This window comes from Cavia porcellus, unplaced genomic scaffold (assembly GCF_034190915.1).
Source record: "Cavia porcellus strain 051 isolate PalLab524CR breed Dunkin Hartley unplaced genomic scaffold, mCavPor4.1 scaffold_2, whole genome shotgun sequence".
Lineage (NCBI taxonomy): Eukaryota > Metazoa > Chordata > Mammalia > Rodentia > Caviidae > Cavia > Cavia porcellus.
In genome coordinates this window covers 137,970,309-137,989,998 of record NW_026947485.1, presented here as the reverse complement: position 1 = coordinate 137,989,998, position 19,690 = coordinate 137,970,309, and the positions used below count along the sequence as shown (strand labels likewise).

Sequence of the window (19,690 nt, the reverse complement as noted above, 5' to 3'; positions counted from 1 at the left end):
TAAGAACAAAATATTAAAATCTGTTAGAGACAAGAAACAGGTAACCTGTAAAGGAAGGCCCATCAGAATAATGGTAGACTTCTTGACACAAACCATCAAGTCAAGAAGAGCCTGGAGTAAAGTATTCCAAGTCCTGAGAGAAATAACCTCCAACCCAGATTGATATGCCCTGTTAAACTGTCTCCAGAAATGTTGGGGGCCCTGGCCGGGTGATATGAGGCCTGTAGGAAAGAGTGAAGCCTGAGCTAGATTACCCCTCCCACCGAGTGTGCCAAGATGGCACTTATATCCTGCTTCCTGCTTAGTAAACAACACACCCTGTAAGACAGTCCGCCCAGCAACAACTGCCGTTAGCCAATCAGCTTGCCTTGCCTACTTTAATATGATTGGACACTGTATCCGTATATATACTGGTGCCACCCTTGGGGAGAGGCAGAATAGGAAGGAGAATAGGAGAGAATAGAGTAAGAGAGAAGAAGCACAGAGAGAAGCACGCAAGGAGCCGCGGAGGGCGGACCAGAGGAGGCTTCCCTCGGGCGGGATCGGGGATCCCGGAGCAGGCTGTACGGAGAGAGAGAATAAACGGAAAGGCTGTCCGCCAACAACTCTTGTCGTGTGCTTTTCCTGCCGGCCGGGACCGACACCGACAATTGGTGGCCCGTACGGGGAACTGATCACCCCCGAGACGAGGCGGACAACGCTCCAGTACTGCACTGCAGGACAGGTGAGTAGGGGATAAACCTGGGCTCTGGGTGGCGCGCACCTACAGGGCTTTTTAGACTCCCCTCAGGCTCACGTGTACGTGGCAGACTAGCCTCACACGGTGAGAACAAACTTCTCAGTGACAGGCATGGGCAACTTACCCACTAAGAGTTCCAAGTCACTGGTAAGAGCAGTGAAAGACCTGCTCAAGATTTCAGGCATATCAATAAGTTCCAAGACACTTGCAGAATTCCTCCAACAAATAGATGAGGCGGCACCCTGGTTCCTGCCGACGGGACATTTGTCCCTGCCTTGTTGGGAGAAATTGGGTAAAGATTTAGAACGAGCAGAAGCGGAGTGCCGGCTTCCACTTTCAGTTCGGCCGCTCTGGGAGATGATTCATTCCTGCCTCAAAGGGGAGAGGAACGGGGCTAAAGATAGCGCGGACGGGCTCTCTCGGGCCTGCCGAGCTTTTGAGGGGGCCCGCTCGGAGTCCTCCCGGGAGGGGTCCGTCGCAGGGAGCGTGCGAGGGCGCTCGCGAGAGCGAGGCAAGAGAGAGGCGCCCCCTGCCTCGGATTCCTCAGACTCAGATACCTCGGAGGGCGAGGACAATGAGGTAAGTGACTCCCCTAATCCCTTCGCAGCTTTACGTAGAGATCTAGTCAAGATGCAGACAGACCTAAAAAAGGGAAAAGAACTCTTGAGCACTCCCCAACGGAAGGTCATAGAGCCTTCCGCGCCACCCTGGGGGGTCCCAAACGCCAGTTCCTATGGTGAGATGGCAGCCTGGGGCCCACCTCCGTTGCCACCCCCATGGAGGGAGTGGCCTGGACCGTTGTCACATGCAGAGCCGCCATCTTATTTGCCTGGCGACCCGCCATCTTGTGCCCTAAAGGCTGGTCGGCCATGTTGTAAAGAGGCGCCATTTTGTGATAGGGAGAGACAGTCATCTCACAGGGAGACACCATCTTGTGAGAGAATACCAAGGTCCCAAGAAAAGTACTTTCGTAGATGGACATTTAAGATGGAACAAATCCCCCATGGGGCAAATGAGTACGAACAATGTGGGTTCTATCCGGTACACCTGGCGCAAGGCCAGGGACCCAATTATTGGGAACCACTGGAGATTAAGCAAATTAAGGAGCTCAAAACTGCGGTTGCCACGTTTGGCCCTACTGCTCCTTACACTATAACAATGTTGGAAAATCTGTCCGCCGGTGGTTTCCTGACACCCAGTGATTGGACCCAGTTGGCTAAAGCCTGCCTGGCCCCCGGGGCTTTTCTGGACTGGCGCGCCTGGTACACTGAGTTTGCTGCCGAGCAGGCCGAGAGAAATGCGGCTAGGGGCCATAGGGGACAAAATGAGGACATGCTTATGGGTAAGGGTCAATATGCCCAAGATCAAACCAGATTCCCTCCAGGTGTATATGAACAAATACACAACATAGGTATTCGTGCCTGGAAGCAGGTAAACAACACAGGAGCGGCCTCACAATGCCTCTCTAAAATTGTTCAGGGCAACACAGAACCTTTTGTGGATTTTGTGGCCAGAATGCAAGAGGCAGCCGATAGACTCTTTTCAGATCCGATTGCTGCTGCTCCTCTTGTTAAACAGTTGATCTTTGAGCAGTGCACCAAGGACTGCAGGGCAGCCATAGCGCCCCACAAGGGTAAAGACATAGAAGCTTGGATCAAGATTTGCAGAGAAATAGGAGGGCCACTGTCCAACTCAGGCGTGGCTGCCCTTTTAGCTGCCGCTTTACGACAGACAAGGCCTCAGAAGGCTAATGACCCTGGTAAGCCCAGGGGATGCTTCCAGTGTGGGGATCCTAACCACATAAGAAAAAACTGCCCCAAGACTGGACGGGGGGAATTTATACCCAGAAGACAGGAATCAGACAAACAAACGGGGACCTGCGAAAGGTGCGGTAAAGGTTCTCACAAAGCAAAAGATTGCAGATCAGTTTTTGATGCCCAGGGAAACCGTATTAGTGGCAGGGAGATTCCGGAGCCAAAAAACGGCCAGAGGGGGCCCTCCCTACGGATGGGCCCCCACCCCCTAGACAGGACAGCACAAGGTGGCAGCCCCCCACAAGGGCTACCCCTGGGTCAGCAGGCGTGGACCTCTGTGTCGCCTCCAGACTCCTATTAACACCCGATATGGGCGTTCAGGTGGTCGGGACCACCTTCAAAGGACCGCTACCTGAAAGGTCAGTTGGTTTAGTGATTGGACGGTCCTCCACAGCCCTCCGGGGCCTTACCGTGATCCCTGGAGTTATAGACTCAGACTACACAGGAAACATTAAGATTATGGTACAATCTCATGTAGGGACCATGGTGATTAATGAGGGGGATAAGATAGCACAACTTTTATTGCTCCCCAGTCTCCATGAGAGATTCCAGTCTAGACAACGGGTTAGAGGGGATCAGGGTTTTGGCTCCTCTGGAGAAATTTTTGAAGGACTTCATATGACTCTTGATAAAAGACCCATGCTCTCGCTCAGGGTTAATGGTAAAAAAATAACAGGACTCCTGGATACAGGGGCAGACCGCTCCATTGTCTCCAAGAAAGACTGGCCTTCTAGCTGGCCCACCAATACAGCTGATAACACACTCCAAGGGTTGGGGATGGTGGCTGCCCCCCAGGTTAGTGCCGTGACCCTGCCTTGGTGTGATGAGGAAGGTCACCAAGGACATTTTCAACCTTTTGTTCTACAGCTGCCGATATCCTTGTGGGGAAGAGACATCCTCACTCAGATGGATGTCACTCTTACATCCACCTGTTCTCCCCAAGCTAAAGGCATACTTAGAAATCAGGGATATGTCCCTGGCAAGGGCTTGGGCTCTGCCCTGCAGGGCCGGACATCTCCCGTGTCTGTAGAAAAAAGGAAAGATAGACATGGGCTGGGTTTTTCCTAGGGGCCACTGAGAAAGTTCTCCTGCCCACTCCAATTAAGATCACTTGGAAATCCCAAAATCCGGTTTGGGTACCTCAGTGGCCCCTACCCAGGGAGAAGCTTTTAGCATTAACCGAGATAGTCAAAACCCAGTTTCAGGCAGGGCACATAAAGCCATCAACCTCCCCTTGGAATACCCCTGTTTTTGTTATTAGAAAGAAATCAGGTAAGTGGAGGCTGCTCCATGATCTAAGGGCAGTCAACGCGCAGATGCAACCCCTGGGGGCGATCCAGAGGGGGCTGCCAGCTCTCTCGGCCATCCCTCAGTCCTGGCCAGTTTATGTTATAGATCTTAGAGACTGTTTCTTCTCAATCCCCCTGCATCCAGAGGACACCCATAGATTCGCCTTTACCCTACCCACCACTAACCAAGAAAGTCCTGATCAGAGGTACGAGTGGGTCACATTACCCCAGGGTATGGCCAACAGTCCCACCATGTGTCAGATTTACCTTGATTCTCTACTGGCCCCCCTACGCGAGGCCTTCCCCAGAGTTAGGTGTATTCATTACATGGATGATCTGCTGATCAGTGCAAAAGATGTAAATAGGTTAGAGGATATGCTAGGCCAACTGGTCAAGGCCCTGAGAAAGGCCAATTTACATATTGCCCCTGACAAGATTCAGGGAGGAGACATAGTAACCTACTTGGGTACCAAAGTCTCCCCTACATCGATTTCTCCACAGAAGGTAACCATCAGAACAAATAATCTTACAACCCTAAATGACATGCAAAAGTTATTGGGAGATATAAATTGGATCAGACCTTACTTGCACATCCCTAATTCGGACTTAAAGCCCCTGTTTGATCTCCTGAGAGGAGATCCGGATATTGCCTCCCCTAGAGAGTTCACCCCAGAAGCCAGAGTTGCTCTAAAAAAGATAGAAGAGGCCCTAAGCAAAGCTACATTACAGAGAATTGACCCAGAACAGCCTTTTGAGGTCTGCTTGTTGCAGACCAGTTCTCAGCCCACGGCAGTGATTTGGCAGAAAGGACCACTTCTGTGGGTGCACCCTAAGGTTTCACCTGCCAAGATTATTGAACATTACCCGGAAACAGTTGCTTCCCTGGCTCTGGAGGCACATGGTAGAGCCATCCAGCATTTTGGCTCCACGCCTCACGCTATTCGGGTGCCTTATACCGCTTCTCAAATAAAAATCCTGACTGCTTGCATAGATACTTGGGCCATCCTGAGATGTGTTTTTCTTGGGGAGATAGACAATCAGTTCCCCAAGGACCCTATACTACAGTTTGTTACTCAACATCCGGTGATATTTCCAAAAATCACCGCCCCTGCACCCCTTACTCCTGCAACAACGGTCTATACTGATGGGTCAAAAACCGGGATAGGGGCCTATGTGGTTTCAGGTATGCCTCCGATCAGCATACAATTTGAACCAGATCAACCACAAGTGGTAGAGTTACAAATTGTACAAACCGTCCTCGAGAAGTTCCCAGGAGCCCTTAATATTATCTCTGATTCAAAATATGTGATCAATGCCATACAGGTCCTTGAGACTGCAGGCCCAATTAAGCCAACCTCCAAGGTGACTAATTTGTTTCTGTCTATCCAGACATTGCTCATAAATAGACACAACAAAATATACATCACTCACATAAGAGCACATACACGCCTACCAGGGCCCATGGTACAGGGCAATGCGGCTGCTGACGCGGCCACTCGCCCGTTGTGGATTTTCAATATGTTATCTCCAATAGAGCAAGCCCGTCAGTTCCATGACAAATTCCATATCAACGCCAGGACGCTAGCCAACCAGTACCACATCTCCAGGGCTGACGCGCGGGACATCGTGCGACTGTGCGGCTCATGCGCCACACACACGCCTGCCATATCAATGGGGGTTAACCCCAGAGGGTTGATCCCTGGCGATATTTGGCAAATGGATGTCACACACATGACACAATTTGGATCTCTTAAGTATGTCCATGTCTCCACGGACACCTGTTCTCATATTATATTCGCAACTGCAGAGACAGGTTAAAAAGTATCTAATGTGATCAATCACTGCTTAGCGGCTTGGGCCGCGTGGGGCAAGCCCAAAATATTAAAGACAGATAATGGACCAGCCTATATAGGCAAAGCCTTTAATGAGTTCTGCAAAAAAATGGGGGTTCAATTAAAACATGGTATTCCATACAATCCCCAAGGTCAAGGAATCATTGAAAGGGCTCATAGAAGCCTTAAAGAAATTCTACAAAAACAAAAAGGGGGAGTAAGCCAGGGCCTGCCCCCAAAGGCACGGCTCTCCATGGCACTATTCACATACAATTTTTCGAACCTGAACAACAACAACCACTCCCCGGCTATGGAACATTGTAATCCATCTCCTAGCAATAGGGGATGGGTGAAATGGAAAGATGTCCTGACGGGACAATGGATGGGCCCGGATCCAGTAGTCAGCTGGAACCGAGGTGCGGTTTGTGTTTTCCCACAGGAACCAGGAAGAGAACCATTGTGGGTTCCAGAACGGCTGACGCGCGTAGCGAATCCAACGGAGCGCAATGCAGGGGACACTCCAAAACTCAACGGCAACGAACAGCCCGGTCAAGATCGGTCCGACCAGGATACTGCTGCTCGACCGAGCGATACCGTATGACTTCTGGAGCACAATAATGATTATGCTCTCTATAGTAATTGGTTCTCTTTTAGGGTACGGCGCAGCCAGAATGGCTAGGCCACGCCGCCTCCCGGCAACCCCTTTCCTCCTGGCTCTGATGCTCACCACCACCACTGAAATAGGAGCAGACCTGGTATGGGCGGCAATACACCATCCGCCAGCGCTGGCCATGATTTCTACTACAGCCCCCTCTCTCCCAAAGCTGTACGCAAAAAACTGCTCCGCCAGATTGCCCTGCATACCAGATATACCGCTAACCATCAAACCCATACGTTTTGACCTCCCCATCACTAATGATGTGGTCATCTTTTCCACTGTTAGCTACCCCTCATGTCATCTGGGATCATGCATAGGCTTCCTGCCCTTTTTTATAAAATGGCACGACACCTCCCTGATGGTAAAGTTGTCCGCCCCATTTCTGTATCCGCCTGAATGTTCGGGTAAACACGCTAGCCAACTAGCCTGTAGACCCCGAGCAGCCATGCACACCCGTCCCGATTTTCCCACATGCCCGTACCGTGTATCCCCAAGCCGTAAAAGACAGATGGTGGATCTGTCACAACTTTCGTGGCAGCCCTGCACTGTCGATGGCGTGGGAGTTACTTATCTAAACATGTCTTGGTGGTCCCGGTTCTCTCTTCCACGCAGTACAGACATACTCACTGTGACTGGGTGGGAGTCACAGCGACACCAATATTTTGATGGCGCTGTGACTTGGTGGGAGCCCTACAAGGAAATAAGCAACAATTTGGCAACAAGTTTCCCCTTCCCCCTTAATGAAAATTGGTTATGCCTCTCCACGGGAGCCTGCATGGACTTAAGACCTGTGCTTGCTATTAACGCCTCTGCCTCTAATGGAACCACCAATGTCACCCTTAACTCTGAGGCCGCATGTGTAAAACCGCCCTACTTATGGGTGTTCTCTGTTGACATCACCTTCAAGTGCAGTAACCAATCTTGTTTTACAGGGAACTGCTGGAATGGGTCTTTCCCGTATGCTATGCTGGCTCTTCGACCCCCACTGATGTGGGTTCCCTTTAACGAATCTGTTTGGGTTCATCCCGTCTACCAACAGGACCAGCTACCCATGCTCAGGCATAAGAGGGATTTTGGGATCACAGCGGCCTTGGCAGCACTGTTCGTGACTCTGACTGCAACGGCTGTGACGGCTGCCGTTGCTCTGACTCAGTCCACGCTGACGGCGCAGGCCTTTGCCAATCTTACAGACACCACCTCCTTGGCGCTGAGGGAACAGCAAGAAGTTAACCTCCTCCAGCACAACGCCATAATGGCACTACAGCAACAGATCGACCTAATTGCCCAAGAAGTCCAAGGACTTTGGGAGGTGGCTAACAATTTGTGTGACGCCAGATGGGCATTCACCCAGTTATGCGTTACCCCCATTCAGGTTAACCGTTCGGCCTACAAGCAATTTCAGGATTATGTTCTCACCACCTACAATTCCTCCTTTTGGAATGCTAGCGTGCGCCTAGATATGACCATCCGGCAGCTAGATCAGATAGAAGTACCTATACTTACAGCCTCCTTTTTTGATGATGTCCTAGGCCAGATAGGCTCTTTCTTCAAACCCTCATCACTTCTTGTGTATGGGATCATTCTTGTTCTCATGGTTGTCGCTCTCGTGACCCTCAGGTGCCTGCGGTCGATAAGGACGACCCAAAAGACACATATGGCACTGATGATATTGCTGGCCCAGAGTCAAGGGGATTCCACTCCTAGTGCTTTCTGGGCTCAGGCCAGGAAGGCACGACTCCAATGGTGATTACTTAGTTCCTCAGTGTCACTCGGCGGACCCCTTCGTATCTCCCCCAAACATCAGCTCTAAGAGTTGAGTGGACAAGCCAATGACGGGTAAGACGGGAGAAGTTCTCCTGATCAACCTAAGACAGGCTCCACTCCGATATACTTGGCCTGTAAGGCCGAGGGTCCCTCCGGGAGTAAAGTTAATGGCATTGAGATGCGAGACCAAGGGTACTGCACTGCCATCCGCCTCAAAGGTTGGGGGGAAGACAGGAATGAATGTCTATATGCATCCAGGTTCGGTTCACAAAAGCCTGGCCCTGCAAAAAATGAACCACTCACCTTGAGCATGGTCCTGGGCCAAGGATATGCACAAAACAAGGTGATGCACAGCAGGGTATAGACCTCTACATTCTCTCATGCCTCGGCCTACAAAGTAGGCCCACTCCTAGACACCTTAAATGGACCCACAGACCACTCTATCTTAATAAATAAAGAAGGGGGAGATGTTGGGGGCCCTGGCCGGGTGATATGAGGCCTGTAGGAAAGAGTGAAGCCTGAGCTAGATTACCCCTCCCACCGAGTGTGCCAAGATGGCGCTTATATCCTGCTTCCTGCTTAGTAAACAACACACCCTGTAAGACAGTCCGCCCAGCAACAACTGCCGTTAGCCAATCAGCTTGCCTTGCCTACTTTAATATGATTGGACACTGTATCCGTATATATACTGGTGCCACCCTTGGGGAGAGGCAGAATAGGAAGGAGAATAGGAGAGAATAGAGTAAGAGAGAAGAAGCACAGAGAGAAGCACGCAAGGAGCCGCGGAGGGCGGACCAGAGGAGGCTTCCCTCGGGCGGGATCGGGGATCCCGGAGCAGGCTGTACGGAGAGAGAGAATAAACAGAAAGGCTGTCCGCCAACAACTCTTGTCGTGTGCTTTTCCTGCCGGCCGGGACCGACACCGACACAGAAATTAATGGAGAAACAAGATGCTTCCAAGACAAAGAGGAACTTGGGAAATTCACAACCACCAATCCAACTCTACAGAGAATACTGCAGGGCATTCAAGAGAGAGAGAAAAGTACTAGGATTCCAGGAACAGTGGCAGAGAGGTCTCAATGAATGGAGCAGAAAACAGAATGAAGAAGATAAGCAGACAATTGATGGCAAAAAAAGATCATAACAGAAATGAGGCCGAGAAGGTTGATTATAATCTCTAATATAGATGGCCTTGATACACTAAATTAAAAAAAACCACATGTGGAGTAGATCAGCAGGCAGGATCCACTGAGATGCTATTTATAGGAAATATAATTAACATGAAAAAGAGTACATGGGCTGAAAATCAAATATGAGAAAACAATGCTCTATGTGACAGAGAACCAGAGAGTAATAGGGGCAACTAGACCAGTATTTGTGGATAGGTTGGAAAGACAGTCTTTAATAGGTAAAGGAATACAATTAGAGATCATTTCATTTTTTTTTAAATTTTATTTAAGGAGAAAAAGAAAAGAAAAAAAGCAGAGAAAGGGTACAAGTTATACAGATTTACAGAAAAAAATGAACAGTAGGAAATCACTAGTAAATGGATTACATTTTGTCATCTCAGAAACAATTGTTCAAGTTACAAAATTAAAGCTTATAAAGTGGACATTCCAACAGTGAGACTGCAAACAGTTCTGTTCAATGATCCAACAAAACTCAGTAATATCATTATCTATCTTATACACTTAAATATATATGCAGTTATATCATTTAGAGCACTTTCTTTTCCTCTCTTTTGTACAATGAAAATTACACATTTTGGGTTTTGTTGCTCCCACAGTTCTTATTACTTTTTTGGAAGAGAGTAGAACCAAATGTGACATAACAGAACAGTCAGTCAAATCAAAAGGGTGGACGTAATAGATAATGTAAAAGCATAATACTAGGTGATCAACAATGGTTATCATAATGCCTCCCAGGAGAGAGAAGGTTTGGAAACATTTAGGTAAATAGCAGGTTGCCCCCCCCCATTTAAAACCAAGGGTCTTGGTCAGACCCAAAAATGCACAGTGTACCTTGGGGAAGTGAAAGAGGAGGGAGAGTCTTAAAAAAGATGTCAGAAGATATTGTTAATAGTGTCTCAGGATTTAAAACCCACATTACTTGCAGCACTCTGCTTAGACAGATTTTATTCTTTTTTGATAGATTTTATTCTGTCCCAGTTTATCTACTTGCATTAGATTTGAGGGCACAGACAGCTATCCCAAAAACATCAGGATATAGCACAGTAATCATCTTTAATTTCCTATTATCTTAATATGGAGTCCTGTATGACTTATAATGTTTTATCATGACTGATCTTAGTTAAATCTGGTTTGATTGTTTGTTGTTTGGTATCGACAGATTTTATTCAAAACTATTATGATTGATAGTATCAAGTCTGAAAGTATAGGCAACTACACTGAAGATGACAAGACTCTATGATACATATTCTGGTTTGATAACTGCCAGTTTTTGAAGTTTTATACTATATACAAAGTTGTGTTTTTATTAATACTGGTATGTACTGATATATTCAATTATGCTATGTCTGATGATATAGACAATTCTATTGAAGATAACAAGAGACAACCAAGGAACTATGGTAGAACTCCTTGTACAATGGTCTTATATGTCTTTTTGTTTCATGTGTTTATAGGAATATGTTTTGTTTTGTCTTGCTTTGTTTTGTTTCTCCCTCTAATATAGAAAGGATAGAAATACATGTTAAGACTCATGCATGTGTAGAATCTATAAACAGTTTATGAGAACTGATCATATGACACATGATGAAATGAACAGATACTTTGAAGAAAAAGAGACACTAAAATACCTAATGCTGATCCTGGAGTGTCATAATGTGAAACTCAGCAATAGTATTATCCTTTGTTCAGAGTGATATTAGCCTGCTTGGGTTTGTTCAATCTCAACATAATTGAAGATATGGATAACTACATGTATGTTTAAGTGTATAGGATTGATAACCATATTTCTAAGTTTTTGTTAGATAGTTGAACAGAACTGGTTGCAGTCTCACTGTTTGGATCCACGCTTTATGTGCTCCACTTTAGTATCTTGAATAACTATTTGTAAGAGGGCAATCTGTAATCATCAACTAGTAATTATTTTTTCTTTGAAAGTATGCATTATTCCTACCCATTTTGTGTTTTTGTTTAGTCTTTCTTTAAATAAAAATTTTTTAAAAGACACTACAGTACCCAGTGCTGATCCTGGAGTATCATGATGTGAAATCCAGCAATATATTATTCTTTGTTCAGAATGAATTTAGCCTGCTTCAGTTTGTTTAATTTCAACATAAATGAAGATATGGATAACTGCATGTCTGTTTAAGTGTATAGGACTGACAAGCATATTGCTAAGTTTTTGTTGGATAGTTGAACAGAACTCTTTGCAGTCTCGGGTTTGAATTCCCACTTTATATGTTCCACTTTTGTATCTTGAACAACTATTTGTAAAATGACAATATGTAAACATCAACTAGTGATTTCTTACTGCTTATTTTTCTCTGAATGTATATATTATTTCTACCTATTTTCTGTTTTGTTTAGTCTTTCTTTAAAATTTAAAAAATTATAAACAGGATCAAATCTACAATTAGTTGTTATTTTATACTTTTATTTCCTTTTCTTGTCTCTGCATTGATTAATAAAGATATAGAACAATGTTAAGAGTCGTTTGCATCCTATTTTAGAGTTAACAGGAATTCTTGTGTCCCACTATTAAGGATGGCATTGGATAGCTATATATCTAGCTATCTACATGTAGCATATTAAAATGTTAGCTATGTCTGGCCTATTAGAAACACTGAATATATGTGACATTTAAATAAAGATTTCGGCCTTACTACAGTTTCTAGCTAGATGCCCCACCCCCAAAGCCTCATGCACTGAGTCCAGCTTTGGGAGGGGGGTGATTGGCTGGAGGCAGTGTGATACTCACTGGTGGATTAGTCTGCTAATGTAGTGTTGGGAGGTGAAGCCTGGTTGGAGGAAGTGGGTCACTAAGTGCATTTCTTGGAAGCCTTTGTCTCCCCTCCTCCTCCTCTAAGAGCTTTCTGCTTCCTGCCACCATACTATAAGCTATTCTCCTATGCCCTAATGTCTGCTTTAAAGCCATCTGAAATTATAGATTTATGGGCTGGGGATTTAGCTCAGTGGCATAAGCACCTGCTTGGCAAGCATGAGGTCATGAGTTCAATCTCTGGTACAAAAAAAAAAAAAAAAGAAAAAGAAAAAAGAAATTATAGACTTAACTTTACAAACTATGAGCCAACATAAACCTCTCCTTCCAGGCTGAAGATACAGCTCAGTGGCATAAAGCCTCCCTATGAGGTTGTAAGTTCAACTCTTGCCACACACACACACAAAGAAAATCTCTCCTTTAAATTGTTGGTGTCTCTGTGATGAGAAGAAGTTAAACCAAGACAAGCTCCGGTAGAGATGATTGAGTGGTTTTACCCCTTTGCTAAATATGGAGAACAATATTATTAGATTTCCAAATTTTGAACTACCTTTGACCTATCTTCATCCCTTCTGGGACTAAGTCTATTCTTTTACTAAGAGATTCTGTTACAAACAGTTCATCCAGGAAACTTATACTGCTTTATGGTGTGTACTTCTCTTTTACGAGCTCTTCAACAGTTCTGTCATCAAATCTGTTCTATTTTTACAAAAGAAGCTGAAGCTTAGCTTCTTGCATTCTTCAAAGGTTTAGACAGGTTAACTGGTCTTTGGAGATTTAAAAGACTTAGACTGGGGTCCCAAAGATGGCAGATAGATAACAGCAGGCTACAGAGGCTCTCTGAGATAGTCAACTTAGATTCCAAAAATAATACAGCGTGAAGAGCCCCAAACAGAAGGAGATACACCCTCCTGACCCAGGAACAAACTAAGCTGAGAGAAACCAATTAAAAATACAGCCCCAGTGCTATGATTGGCACAGCTACAGTCTCGGTGCTGCTGCTTGAACTCACTGCCACTGCTGCCCTTGAATTGGCACAGCCAGGATAGCCCACCAGCTTCAACTCACTGGAGAAGCAAATGCACTGAGGGCAGGAGTCAGTGAACCAAATTGAGAGCAGAGCTGGCAGGGAACCCTGCATCGACCTGCGGTGAGTGATGGGAATAAAGACCCTTCCATAGACAAAGAGGCTCCAACAGATGACATTCTGGGACTGGGCAGACTGGCCAGAATAAGGGGCTGCAGTGACTTCAGTCAGCTATTTCCTTCTCAAGTGGGATTGGTGGGGAGAACTTGACCTGGGTCACACAGCAGACTGAGACCCAATAGGCTAGCCCAAACCAAGTATCTATGCCTGGCAGTGCACCCTAATGCAATGAAGCCTTCAGCAGGTTGACTGACCTGGAGGGATGGGCCCAGCATAGGCTACCCAGGTCTGTACCTCCTAGTACACTGCAGTGGTGGGACCACCTAGTCAGCACGCTTCAGACAAACTGAAACCAACAAAGAAAGAAACTGGGTCTCCTATATATGCCTTTATGGAAGGAAGAAAAAATATGAGAAGAGGAGCAACAAGAAAGGATCCTGAGTCCCCATCCTGAGAACACTGATCCAGGAAAGGTAAATGCAAAGGCGAATGAGGACAACAAACAAGCAATATCAGACACAGCACCAATAAGACATAAAGTGATATCTTTGGGACCTTATAAATGAGTTCAAAAGTGAAGTATTTAACTACGCAAAGCAAGATATAAATAAAATGATTAAAGAAATGCTAAGCACCTCCCAAGAAAAAACAGATGGAAGAATGGAAGAACAAAAAAATGGGGGAGGGGGAGAATTATTTGATGGTGAAAATAGAGAAAACATAGAATACATGAAGTAGGTTCAAAGAGATTACCAAGAAATTAAAAACTCCATTGAAAGCTGGCAAAACTGCTTGAAAGAAACTAAGGATAGATTATCTGAATTGGAGGACAGGTTTGCAATGTGGGAACATGAAAGAAAAAATTTCTTAAAAATAACAAGGAAACAAGTAGTAACAATACAAAGGCTAGAAGACAACAAGAGGATCTATAACTTAAGAATAAAGAAACTGAATGAAGAAGCAGGAGTACAAACAAAGGAATTGCAAAGGCTATTCACAAAAATAATTAAGTTTTGTTTATTTGTTTGTTTTTGTTTTTTGTCCCAGGGATTGAACTCACAACTGCACACTTACCAGGCAGGTGCTTAAGCCACTGAGCTAAATCCTCAGCTTCACAGAAATAATTAAGGAAAACTTCCCAAACATAGGAAAAGGAAAAGATACTCAGATGTATGAGACATACAGAACTCCAGCCACCTACAACCAAAACAGAACTACACCCAGGCATATAATAATCAAGGTCCCAGAAATCCAATATAAGAGCAGAATATTAAAAGCTGTCAGAGACAAGAAACAGACCACTTACAAGGGAAAACCCATCGAATTACAGCAGACTTCTTGGCACAAACCATCAAATCGAGAAGAGGGTGGGGCGAAATAATCCAAGACTTGAAAAAAAAAAAACCTCCAGCCCAGATTGATGTATCCTGCACAATTGTCCCTAGAAATTAATGGAGAAACAAGATGCTTCCAAGATAAAGAAGAACTGGGGGAATTCGCAACCACCAATCCAACTCTACAGAGAATACTCCAGGACATTCTAAAGAGAGAGAAAAACATCAGGATTTCAGGAACAGTGGCAGAGAGGACTCAACAAATGGAGCAAAAGCAAAATGATGAAGACAGACAACTAATGATGGAAAAAGAGCACAAATGAGGCAGAGAAGGTTGGATATAATTTCTAATATAGATGGCCTAGAAACACTAACTTATGGGAAAAAAGAGAGAATCCCAGGCAGAGTGAATCAAGAGGTAGGGTCCACCAAGAGACTCTTTATAGGAAATATAATTAACCTGAAGAAGAGTATATGGACCAAAATCAAACAATGTGATAGGAAACCAGAAAGTAATAGGGTAACTGGACCAGTGTTTATGGATAGGTTGAAAAGACAGGCTTTAATAAGTGAAGAAATACAACAAGAGATCAAGTCCAGGAGTGAGAAAGTTCAGAAACAGGTAAATTTCAGGTTTCCCCCACCATTTAAAACCAAAAGTGTTGGGGAGCCCCCAAAATACACAGTACATCCTGGGGGAGTGAAAGGGGAGGAATGGACTTTAAAAAGACAGCAGAAGGTATTACTAAGAGTGTTTCAGGAATTAAATCCCTTATTACTTGCACCACTCTGCTTGGATGGAACTTGTTCCATCCCAGTTTGTATACAAGCACTGAATCTGAGGGCACAGATGGCTGTCCTGAAGATATCAAGATATAGCACAGTGGTCATCTTTAATTTCCTATTAACTCAATCAGGATCCCTGTATGACTTATACTGTCACATCATGACTGATCTTAGTTAAATCTGATTTGTTTGATTGCTGCTTATTATTGACAGATTTTATTCAAAACTGTTAGGTTGATGGTATCAAGTTGGAGAGTATAGACAACTATACTGAAAATGACAATGATTCACTATGATACCCATTCTAATCTGATTACTACCTATTTTTGTAGCTCTACACTATCTACAAAGTTGTATTTCTATTAATTCTGTTATGTAATGATATATTCAATTATCCTTTATCTGATGATATAGCCAATTCTGTTGATAACAAGAGACAGCACAGTGACCATGGTAGAACTCCTTATACAGCAGTTTTATATGTCTTTTTAGTTTTATGTGTCTATAGGAATATGTTTTGTTCTGTCCTGCCTTGTTCTGTTTCTCCTTCTAATACAGAAAGAATAGAAATACATGTTAAGACTCATGCTTGTGTAAAACTTATAAACAGTTTATGAGAACTGATCTTATGACACATGATGAAATGAACAAATACTTTGAAGGAAAAAAAGGGGCACTGCAGTACCCAGTATTGATTCTGGAGTGTTATGATGTGAAATCCAGCAATATTATTAATTTTTGTTCAGAATGACTTTAATCTGCTATGTTTTGTTTGTTCTCAACATAAATGAAGATATGGATAAATGCATACATGTCTAAGTGTATAGGACTGAAAGCCATATTACTTAGTTTTTGTTGGATAGTTGAACTGAACTGTTTGCAGTCTCCCTGATTGAATTCCCATTTCTATGTTCCACTTTTGTATCTTGAACAATTATTGGGGGGGACATTAGTGATTTATTACTGTTTATTTCTTTTCTTTGAAAGTATGTACTGTTTTTGCCATTTTCTGTTTTGTTTTGTCTTTCTTTAAATAAATTTCTTTTTTTGTCTTTTTCATTTTTATCGGTACCGGGGATCGAACTCACGACCACCTGTTTGCAAGGCAGGTGCTTATGCCGCTGAGCTAAATCCCCAGGCCCTTAAATAAATTTTTAAAAAAATTTTTTTTTGTTTTTTTCGTTTTTACTGGTACCAGGGATCAAACTCACGACTGCCTGCTTGCAAGGCAGGCGCTTATGCCGCTGAGCTAAATCCCCAGCCCCTTAAATAAATTTTAAAATAAAAAATAAATAAAAGACTTAGACTATTAAAATTTGAGGGTCTGATAGTTTCTGGATAATAACTACTTAATAAATGTATCAGTTTATCACATGATAATTTATCTGTTGGAGTTCTCTGTATCTTCTGAGATCATTCATGTTTGCTTAGGAGTCATCTATTTTGCTAGGGGTTGAGTGTACCCGAAGAGTTCAGGTGTTGGAATTTAATCCCCTCTGTGAGATGTTTGAGGGTAGAAACTTAATCTATGGTATTCAGCTGTGGAGACTTTGGGAGGTGATTAGATTATAATTAGGCTATCAAGGTAGAAGCCCCATAAGCAAATACTGATCACTTTAGAAGAAAAGAGAGCAAGGCCAGAAGAGACACACATACTTACACTCCGGACTCTCACCATGCAGTGCTTGCCAGAATGCAGGCCCTTAACTTTGGACCAGAACCATAAACAAAATGAACCTCTTTTCTTTGTAAATTCTAGCTTCAAGTATTTTGTTATAGTAACAGAAAGTGAATTGATATGCCTTTTACCTCAGATTTTGATTCATTTTTCAGAGAAGAAGAAAATATTTATTTTCCTCTGGATATTTGGTTATTTCCCCCACATTTTCTGACTTTGCGTGTTTGTATTTTCTTCTCCTTAGAATGATTTGAATAGTTAGTGGTTCACTCTTTTTTAAAAATGATAATGTGTTCTAAGTTATTCCTTGCCTGAAACTTTCCTATTTCTCAAGTGTTCATTATTATTTTATTGTAAAGAAATTTTTCTTATAGTGTATTAGGAATGACAAAAGTAAGCCTTCACCAAATTTGCCATTTTAAAAAAACATCTGAAGTAATTTAGGTGTTTTACCTCTATGACCCATTTTAAGACTTTTTTTCTTTTCTTTTTTTTTTTTTTTTTTTTGTCTTTTTCCTTTTTATCGGAACCAGGGATCGAACTCACGACTGCCTGTTTCCAAGGCAGACACTTATGCCACTGAGCTAAATCCCCAGCCCCAAGACTTTTTTCTTACGGGGGATCGAACTCATGATCTCACACTTGCCAGGCAGGCTCTTACACCACTGAGCTAAATCCCCAAACCCCCATGACCCATTTTAGTCCAGACTTTTATTTCATTGGTCTGAATTAGCCACTATCTCCAAAAAGTAATTTGAAAATTCCACCAAAAACCTCCAAAAAAAATTCCCATTTGCATGTGAATGCCTGCAATTCTATTGTAATAAAGAGTATTTTAATAAAAATATGCCTCTAGCCAAGCAGAATGGCTCAGATCTGTAATCTCAGCTCTTCAGGAAGCTGAAGCAGGAGGATCACAAGTTTGAGTTCCATCTGAGGAACTTAACAATTTATCAAGACTGTCTCAAAAATAAAAAGGGGCTGTAATGTGGCTCAGTAGTGATTAAATCCCCAGAATGAATACATACATACATACATACATACATACATGAAACATCAGGCTCCTCAAAACACATTTGGGTAAGATTAGCCTTAGAGAATAAAGCCAGAGAATAAAGCAGATGGTTATGGTCATACTAACATTTGCCTAAGGAGTAAGACCTGGTAATTCTGGGTGGTGTTATCCTACTGCATCAGGCAGGAGCTTATTAGACAAGATTTTGGAACTTCGACATAGGGAGGCTTTGGAATGCAGGGGTCCCTTTGTTTTAATCCAGTGCTCTTGACTTTGGCTACATACTAGAACCACGTGGGAATTTAGAAAATCCAAATGCCAACACCATCCCATAGTCCTGCTAATCAGAATCACTAGTGCTAGGACCACATGCCAGTATAATTTTATATCTTCCTGATTATAGTGTTCAACCAAGAATGAGGATAATTCCTTTAATCTGCATTGTTATCAGTGAGTACACCTGGGCTGGCCCACCTTCTTCACTTCACACCTGCCCCAGCTCATCCTCACCTGCAGGTATCAGAATTTTTTGGCAAAAACCCAAGCATATTTTATGTCACCTAATAGAGTCACCCGAAAATTTGTATTGATAACTGGAACGGAATTAAAGAAAAAAATCTACCTTATTTTGTGCAAAGCACACTGGAATTTTTTCTTCTACTTTATTCCATCCCAGTTTAAAAATATAGCACCAATAATAATAAAAATAATAATAATGTGGGCACAAGCTACTGCATTCTCAGATCACTAACTTGTGACCAGTGGTTTGAAAAACACACTATGGACGGTCTCTCTGGTAGGTTACATTCTCCTCCAACTCTTTTTATTCCTCTTTGACATATGACCCATAGTAATAACAGCAGCTCACAGAAAAGACCTGCTATGCACCAGGCACTTGGCTAATCTGCTGGAGGGGAAAAAAAAGTAGTATCTTTTCCTTCCCCATTGCTAGGTTCACAGCTGAGACGTCCTTGACAAAAGACAATGTGTATATCAAGAGAATGTGTGCTAAGCGTAACAACTTTGTTTTAAATTTTTCATGATTTAGAAACCTTTGGAAGTGAAAACTGTCTTTTAATGGACAATTATGGGTAAGCATAACTGAAGAGCAGAAGGCTGTTATCTAATGATAATAAACTCAAGGAAACTTAGCAAAGCCTCTTTGTTCAGATTCTTCTTGGCCTATAGGTATAGGGCAGAACCCCTCTGGAATGATTCCTTCATTCCAAACTCTCTTATAAGCACCCTGTAGGATACTCTTTCATGCATGCTGGGTTCCTCATAAATAGTCTCAGAGCTGGGAGAGGACTCTGAGGCATGCTATCCAGTCTCTGTTGTGTCACTCAGTTGAGCCAAGACTCATTCCACCAAGGGGTGGTGGAATAGGATTTTAAATCCAGAGCAGTCAACTCCTGGTTCAGGCTCTTTCCTCTCATAACAAAGGAGAGGAAAGAATTCCTGAATGACTTTTTGTTTTTTACAAAATTGACTTATTTCTCCCATATACTGAAGAAACAGTCAACCATGGTGGTAGATACATGAGGCATATAAAACCCCAAACAGTCATGACCCACAGAGAACCTCTCCACATCCATCATAGTCAAAATTCCAAAAGCCTGACATTGTCTCCCTAGAATCTTAAAAGCTGCTAGAGAAAAACAGTAAGTCA

At 43.5% G+C, this 19,690-nt stretch overlaps 1 protein-coding gene across 1 annotated transcript; it reads left to right on the top strand.

Moving 5' to 3' along the window:
• Positions 1–291: 291 nt before the first annotated feature.
• On the top strand, positions 292–8,130 carry LOC134475299 (uncharacterized). The gene is made up of 2 exons (XM_063245456.1): positions 292–724; positions 6,114–8,130. The coding sequence occupies exon 2, from the start codon at positions 6,181–6,183 to the stop codon at positions 8,077–8,079; it is 1,899 nt and encodes a 632-aa protein (XP_063101526.1). The 5' UTR covers positions 292–724; positions 6,114–6,180; the 3' UTR covers positions 8,080–8,130.
• Positions 8,131–19,690: the final 11,560 nt, after the last annotated feature.

Bases quoted from the DNA above. Each gene is read 5' to 3' on its own strand.
- LOC134475299 (XM_063245456.1), top strand. From the start codon at position 6,181: ATGCAGGGGACACTCCAAAACTCAACGGCAACGAACAGCCCGGTCAAG.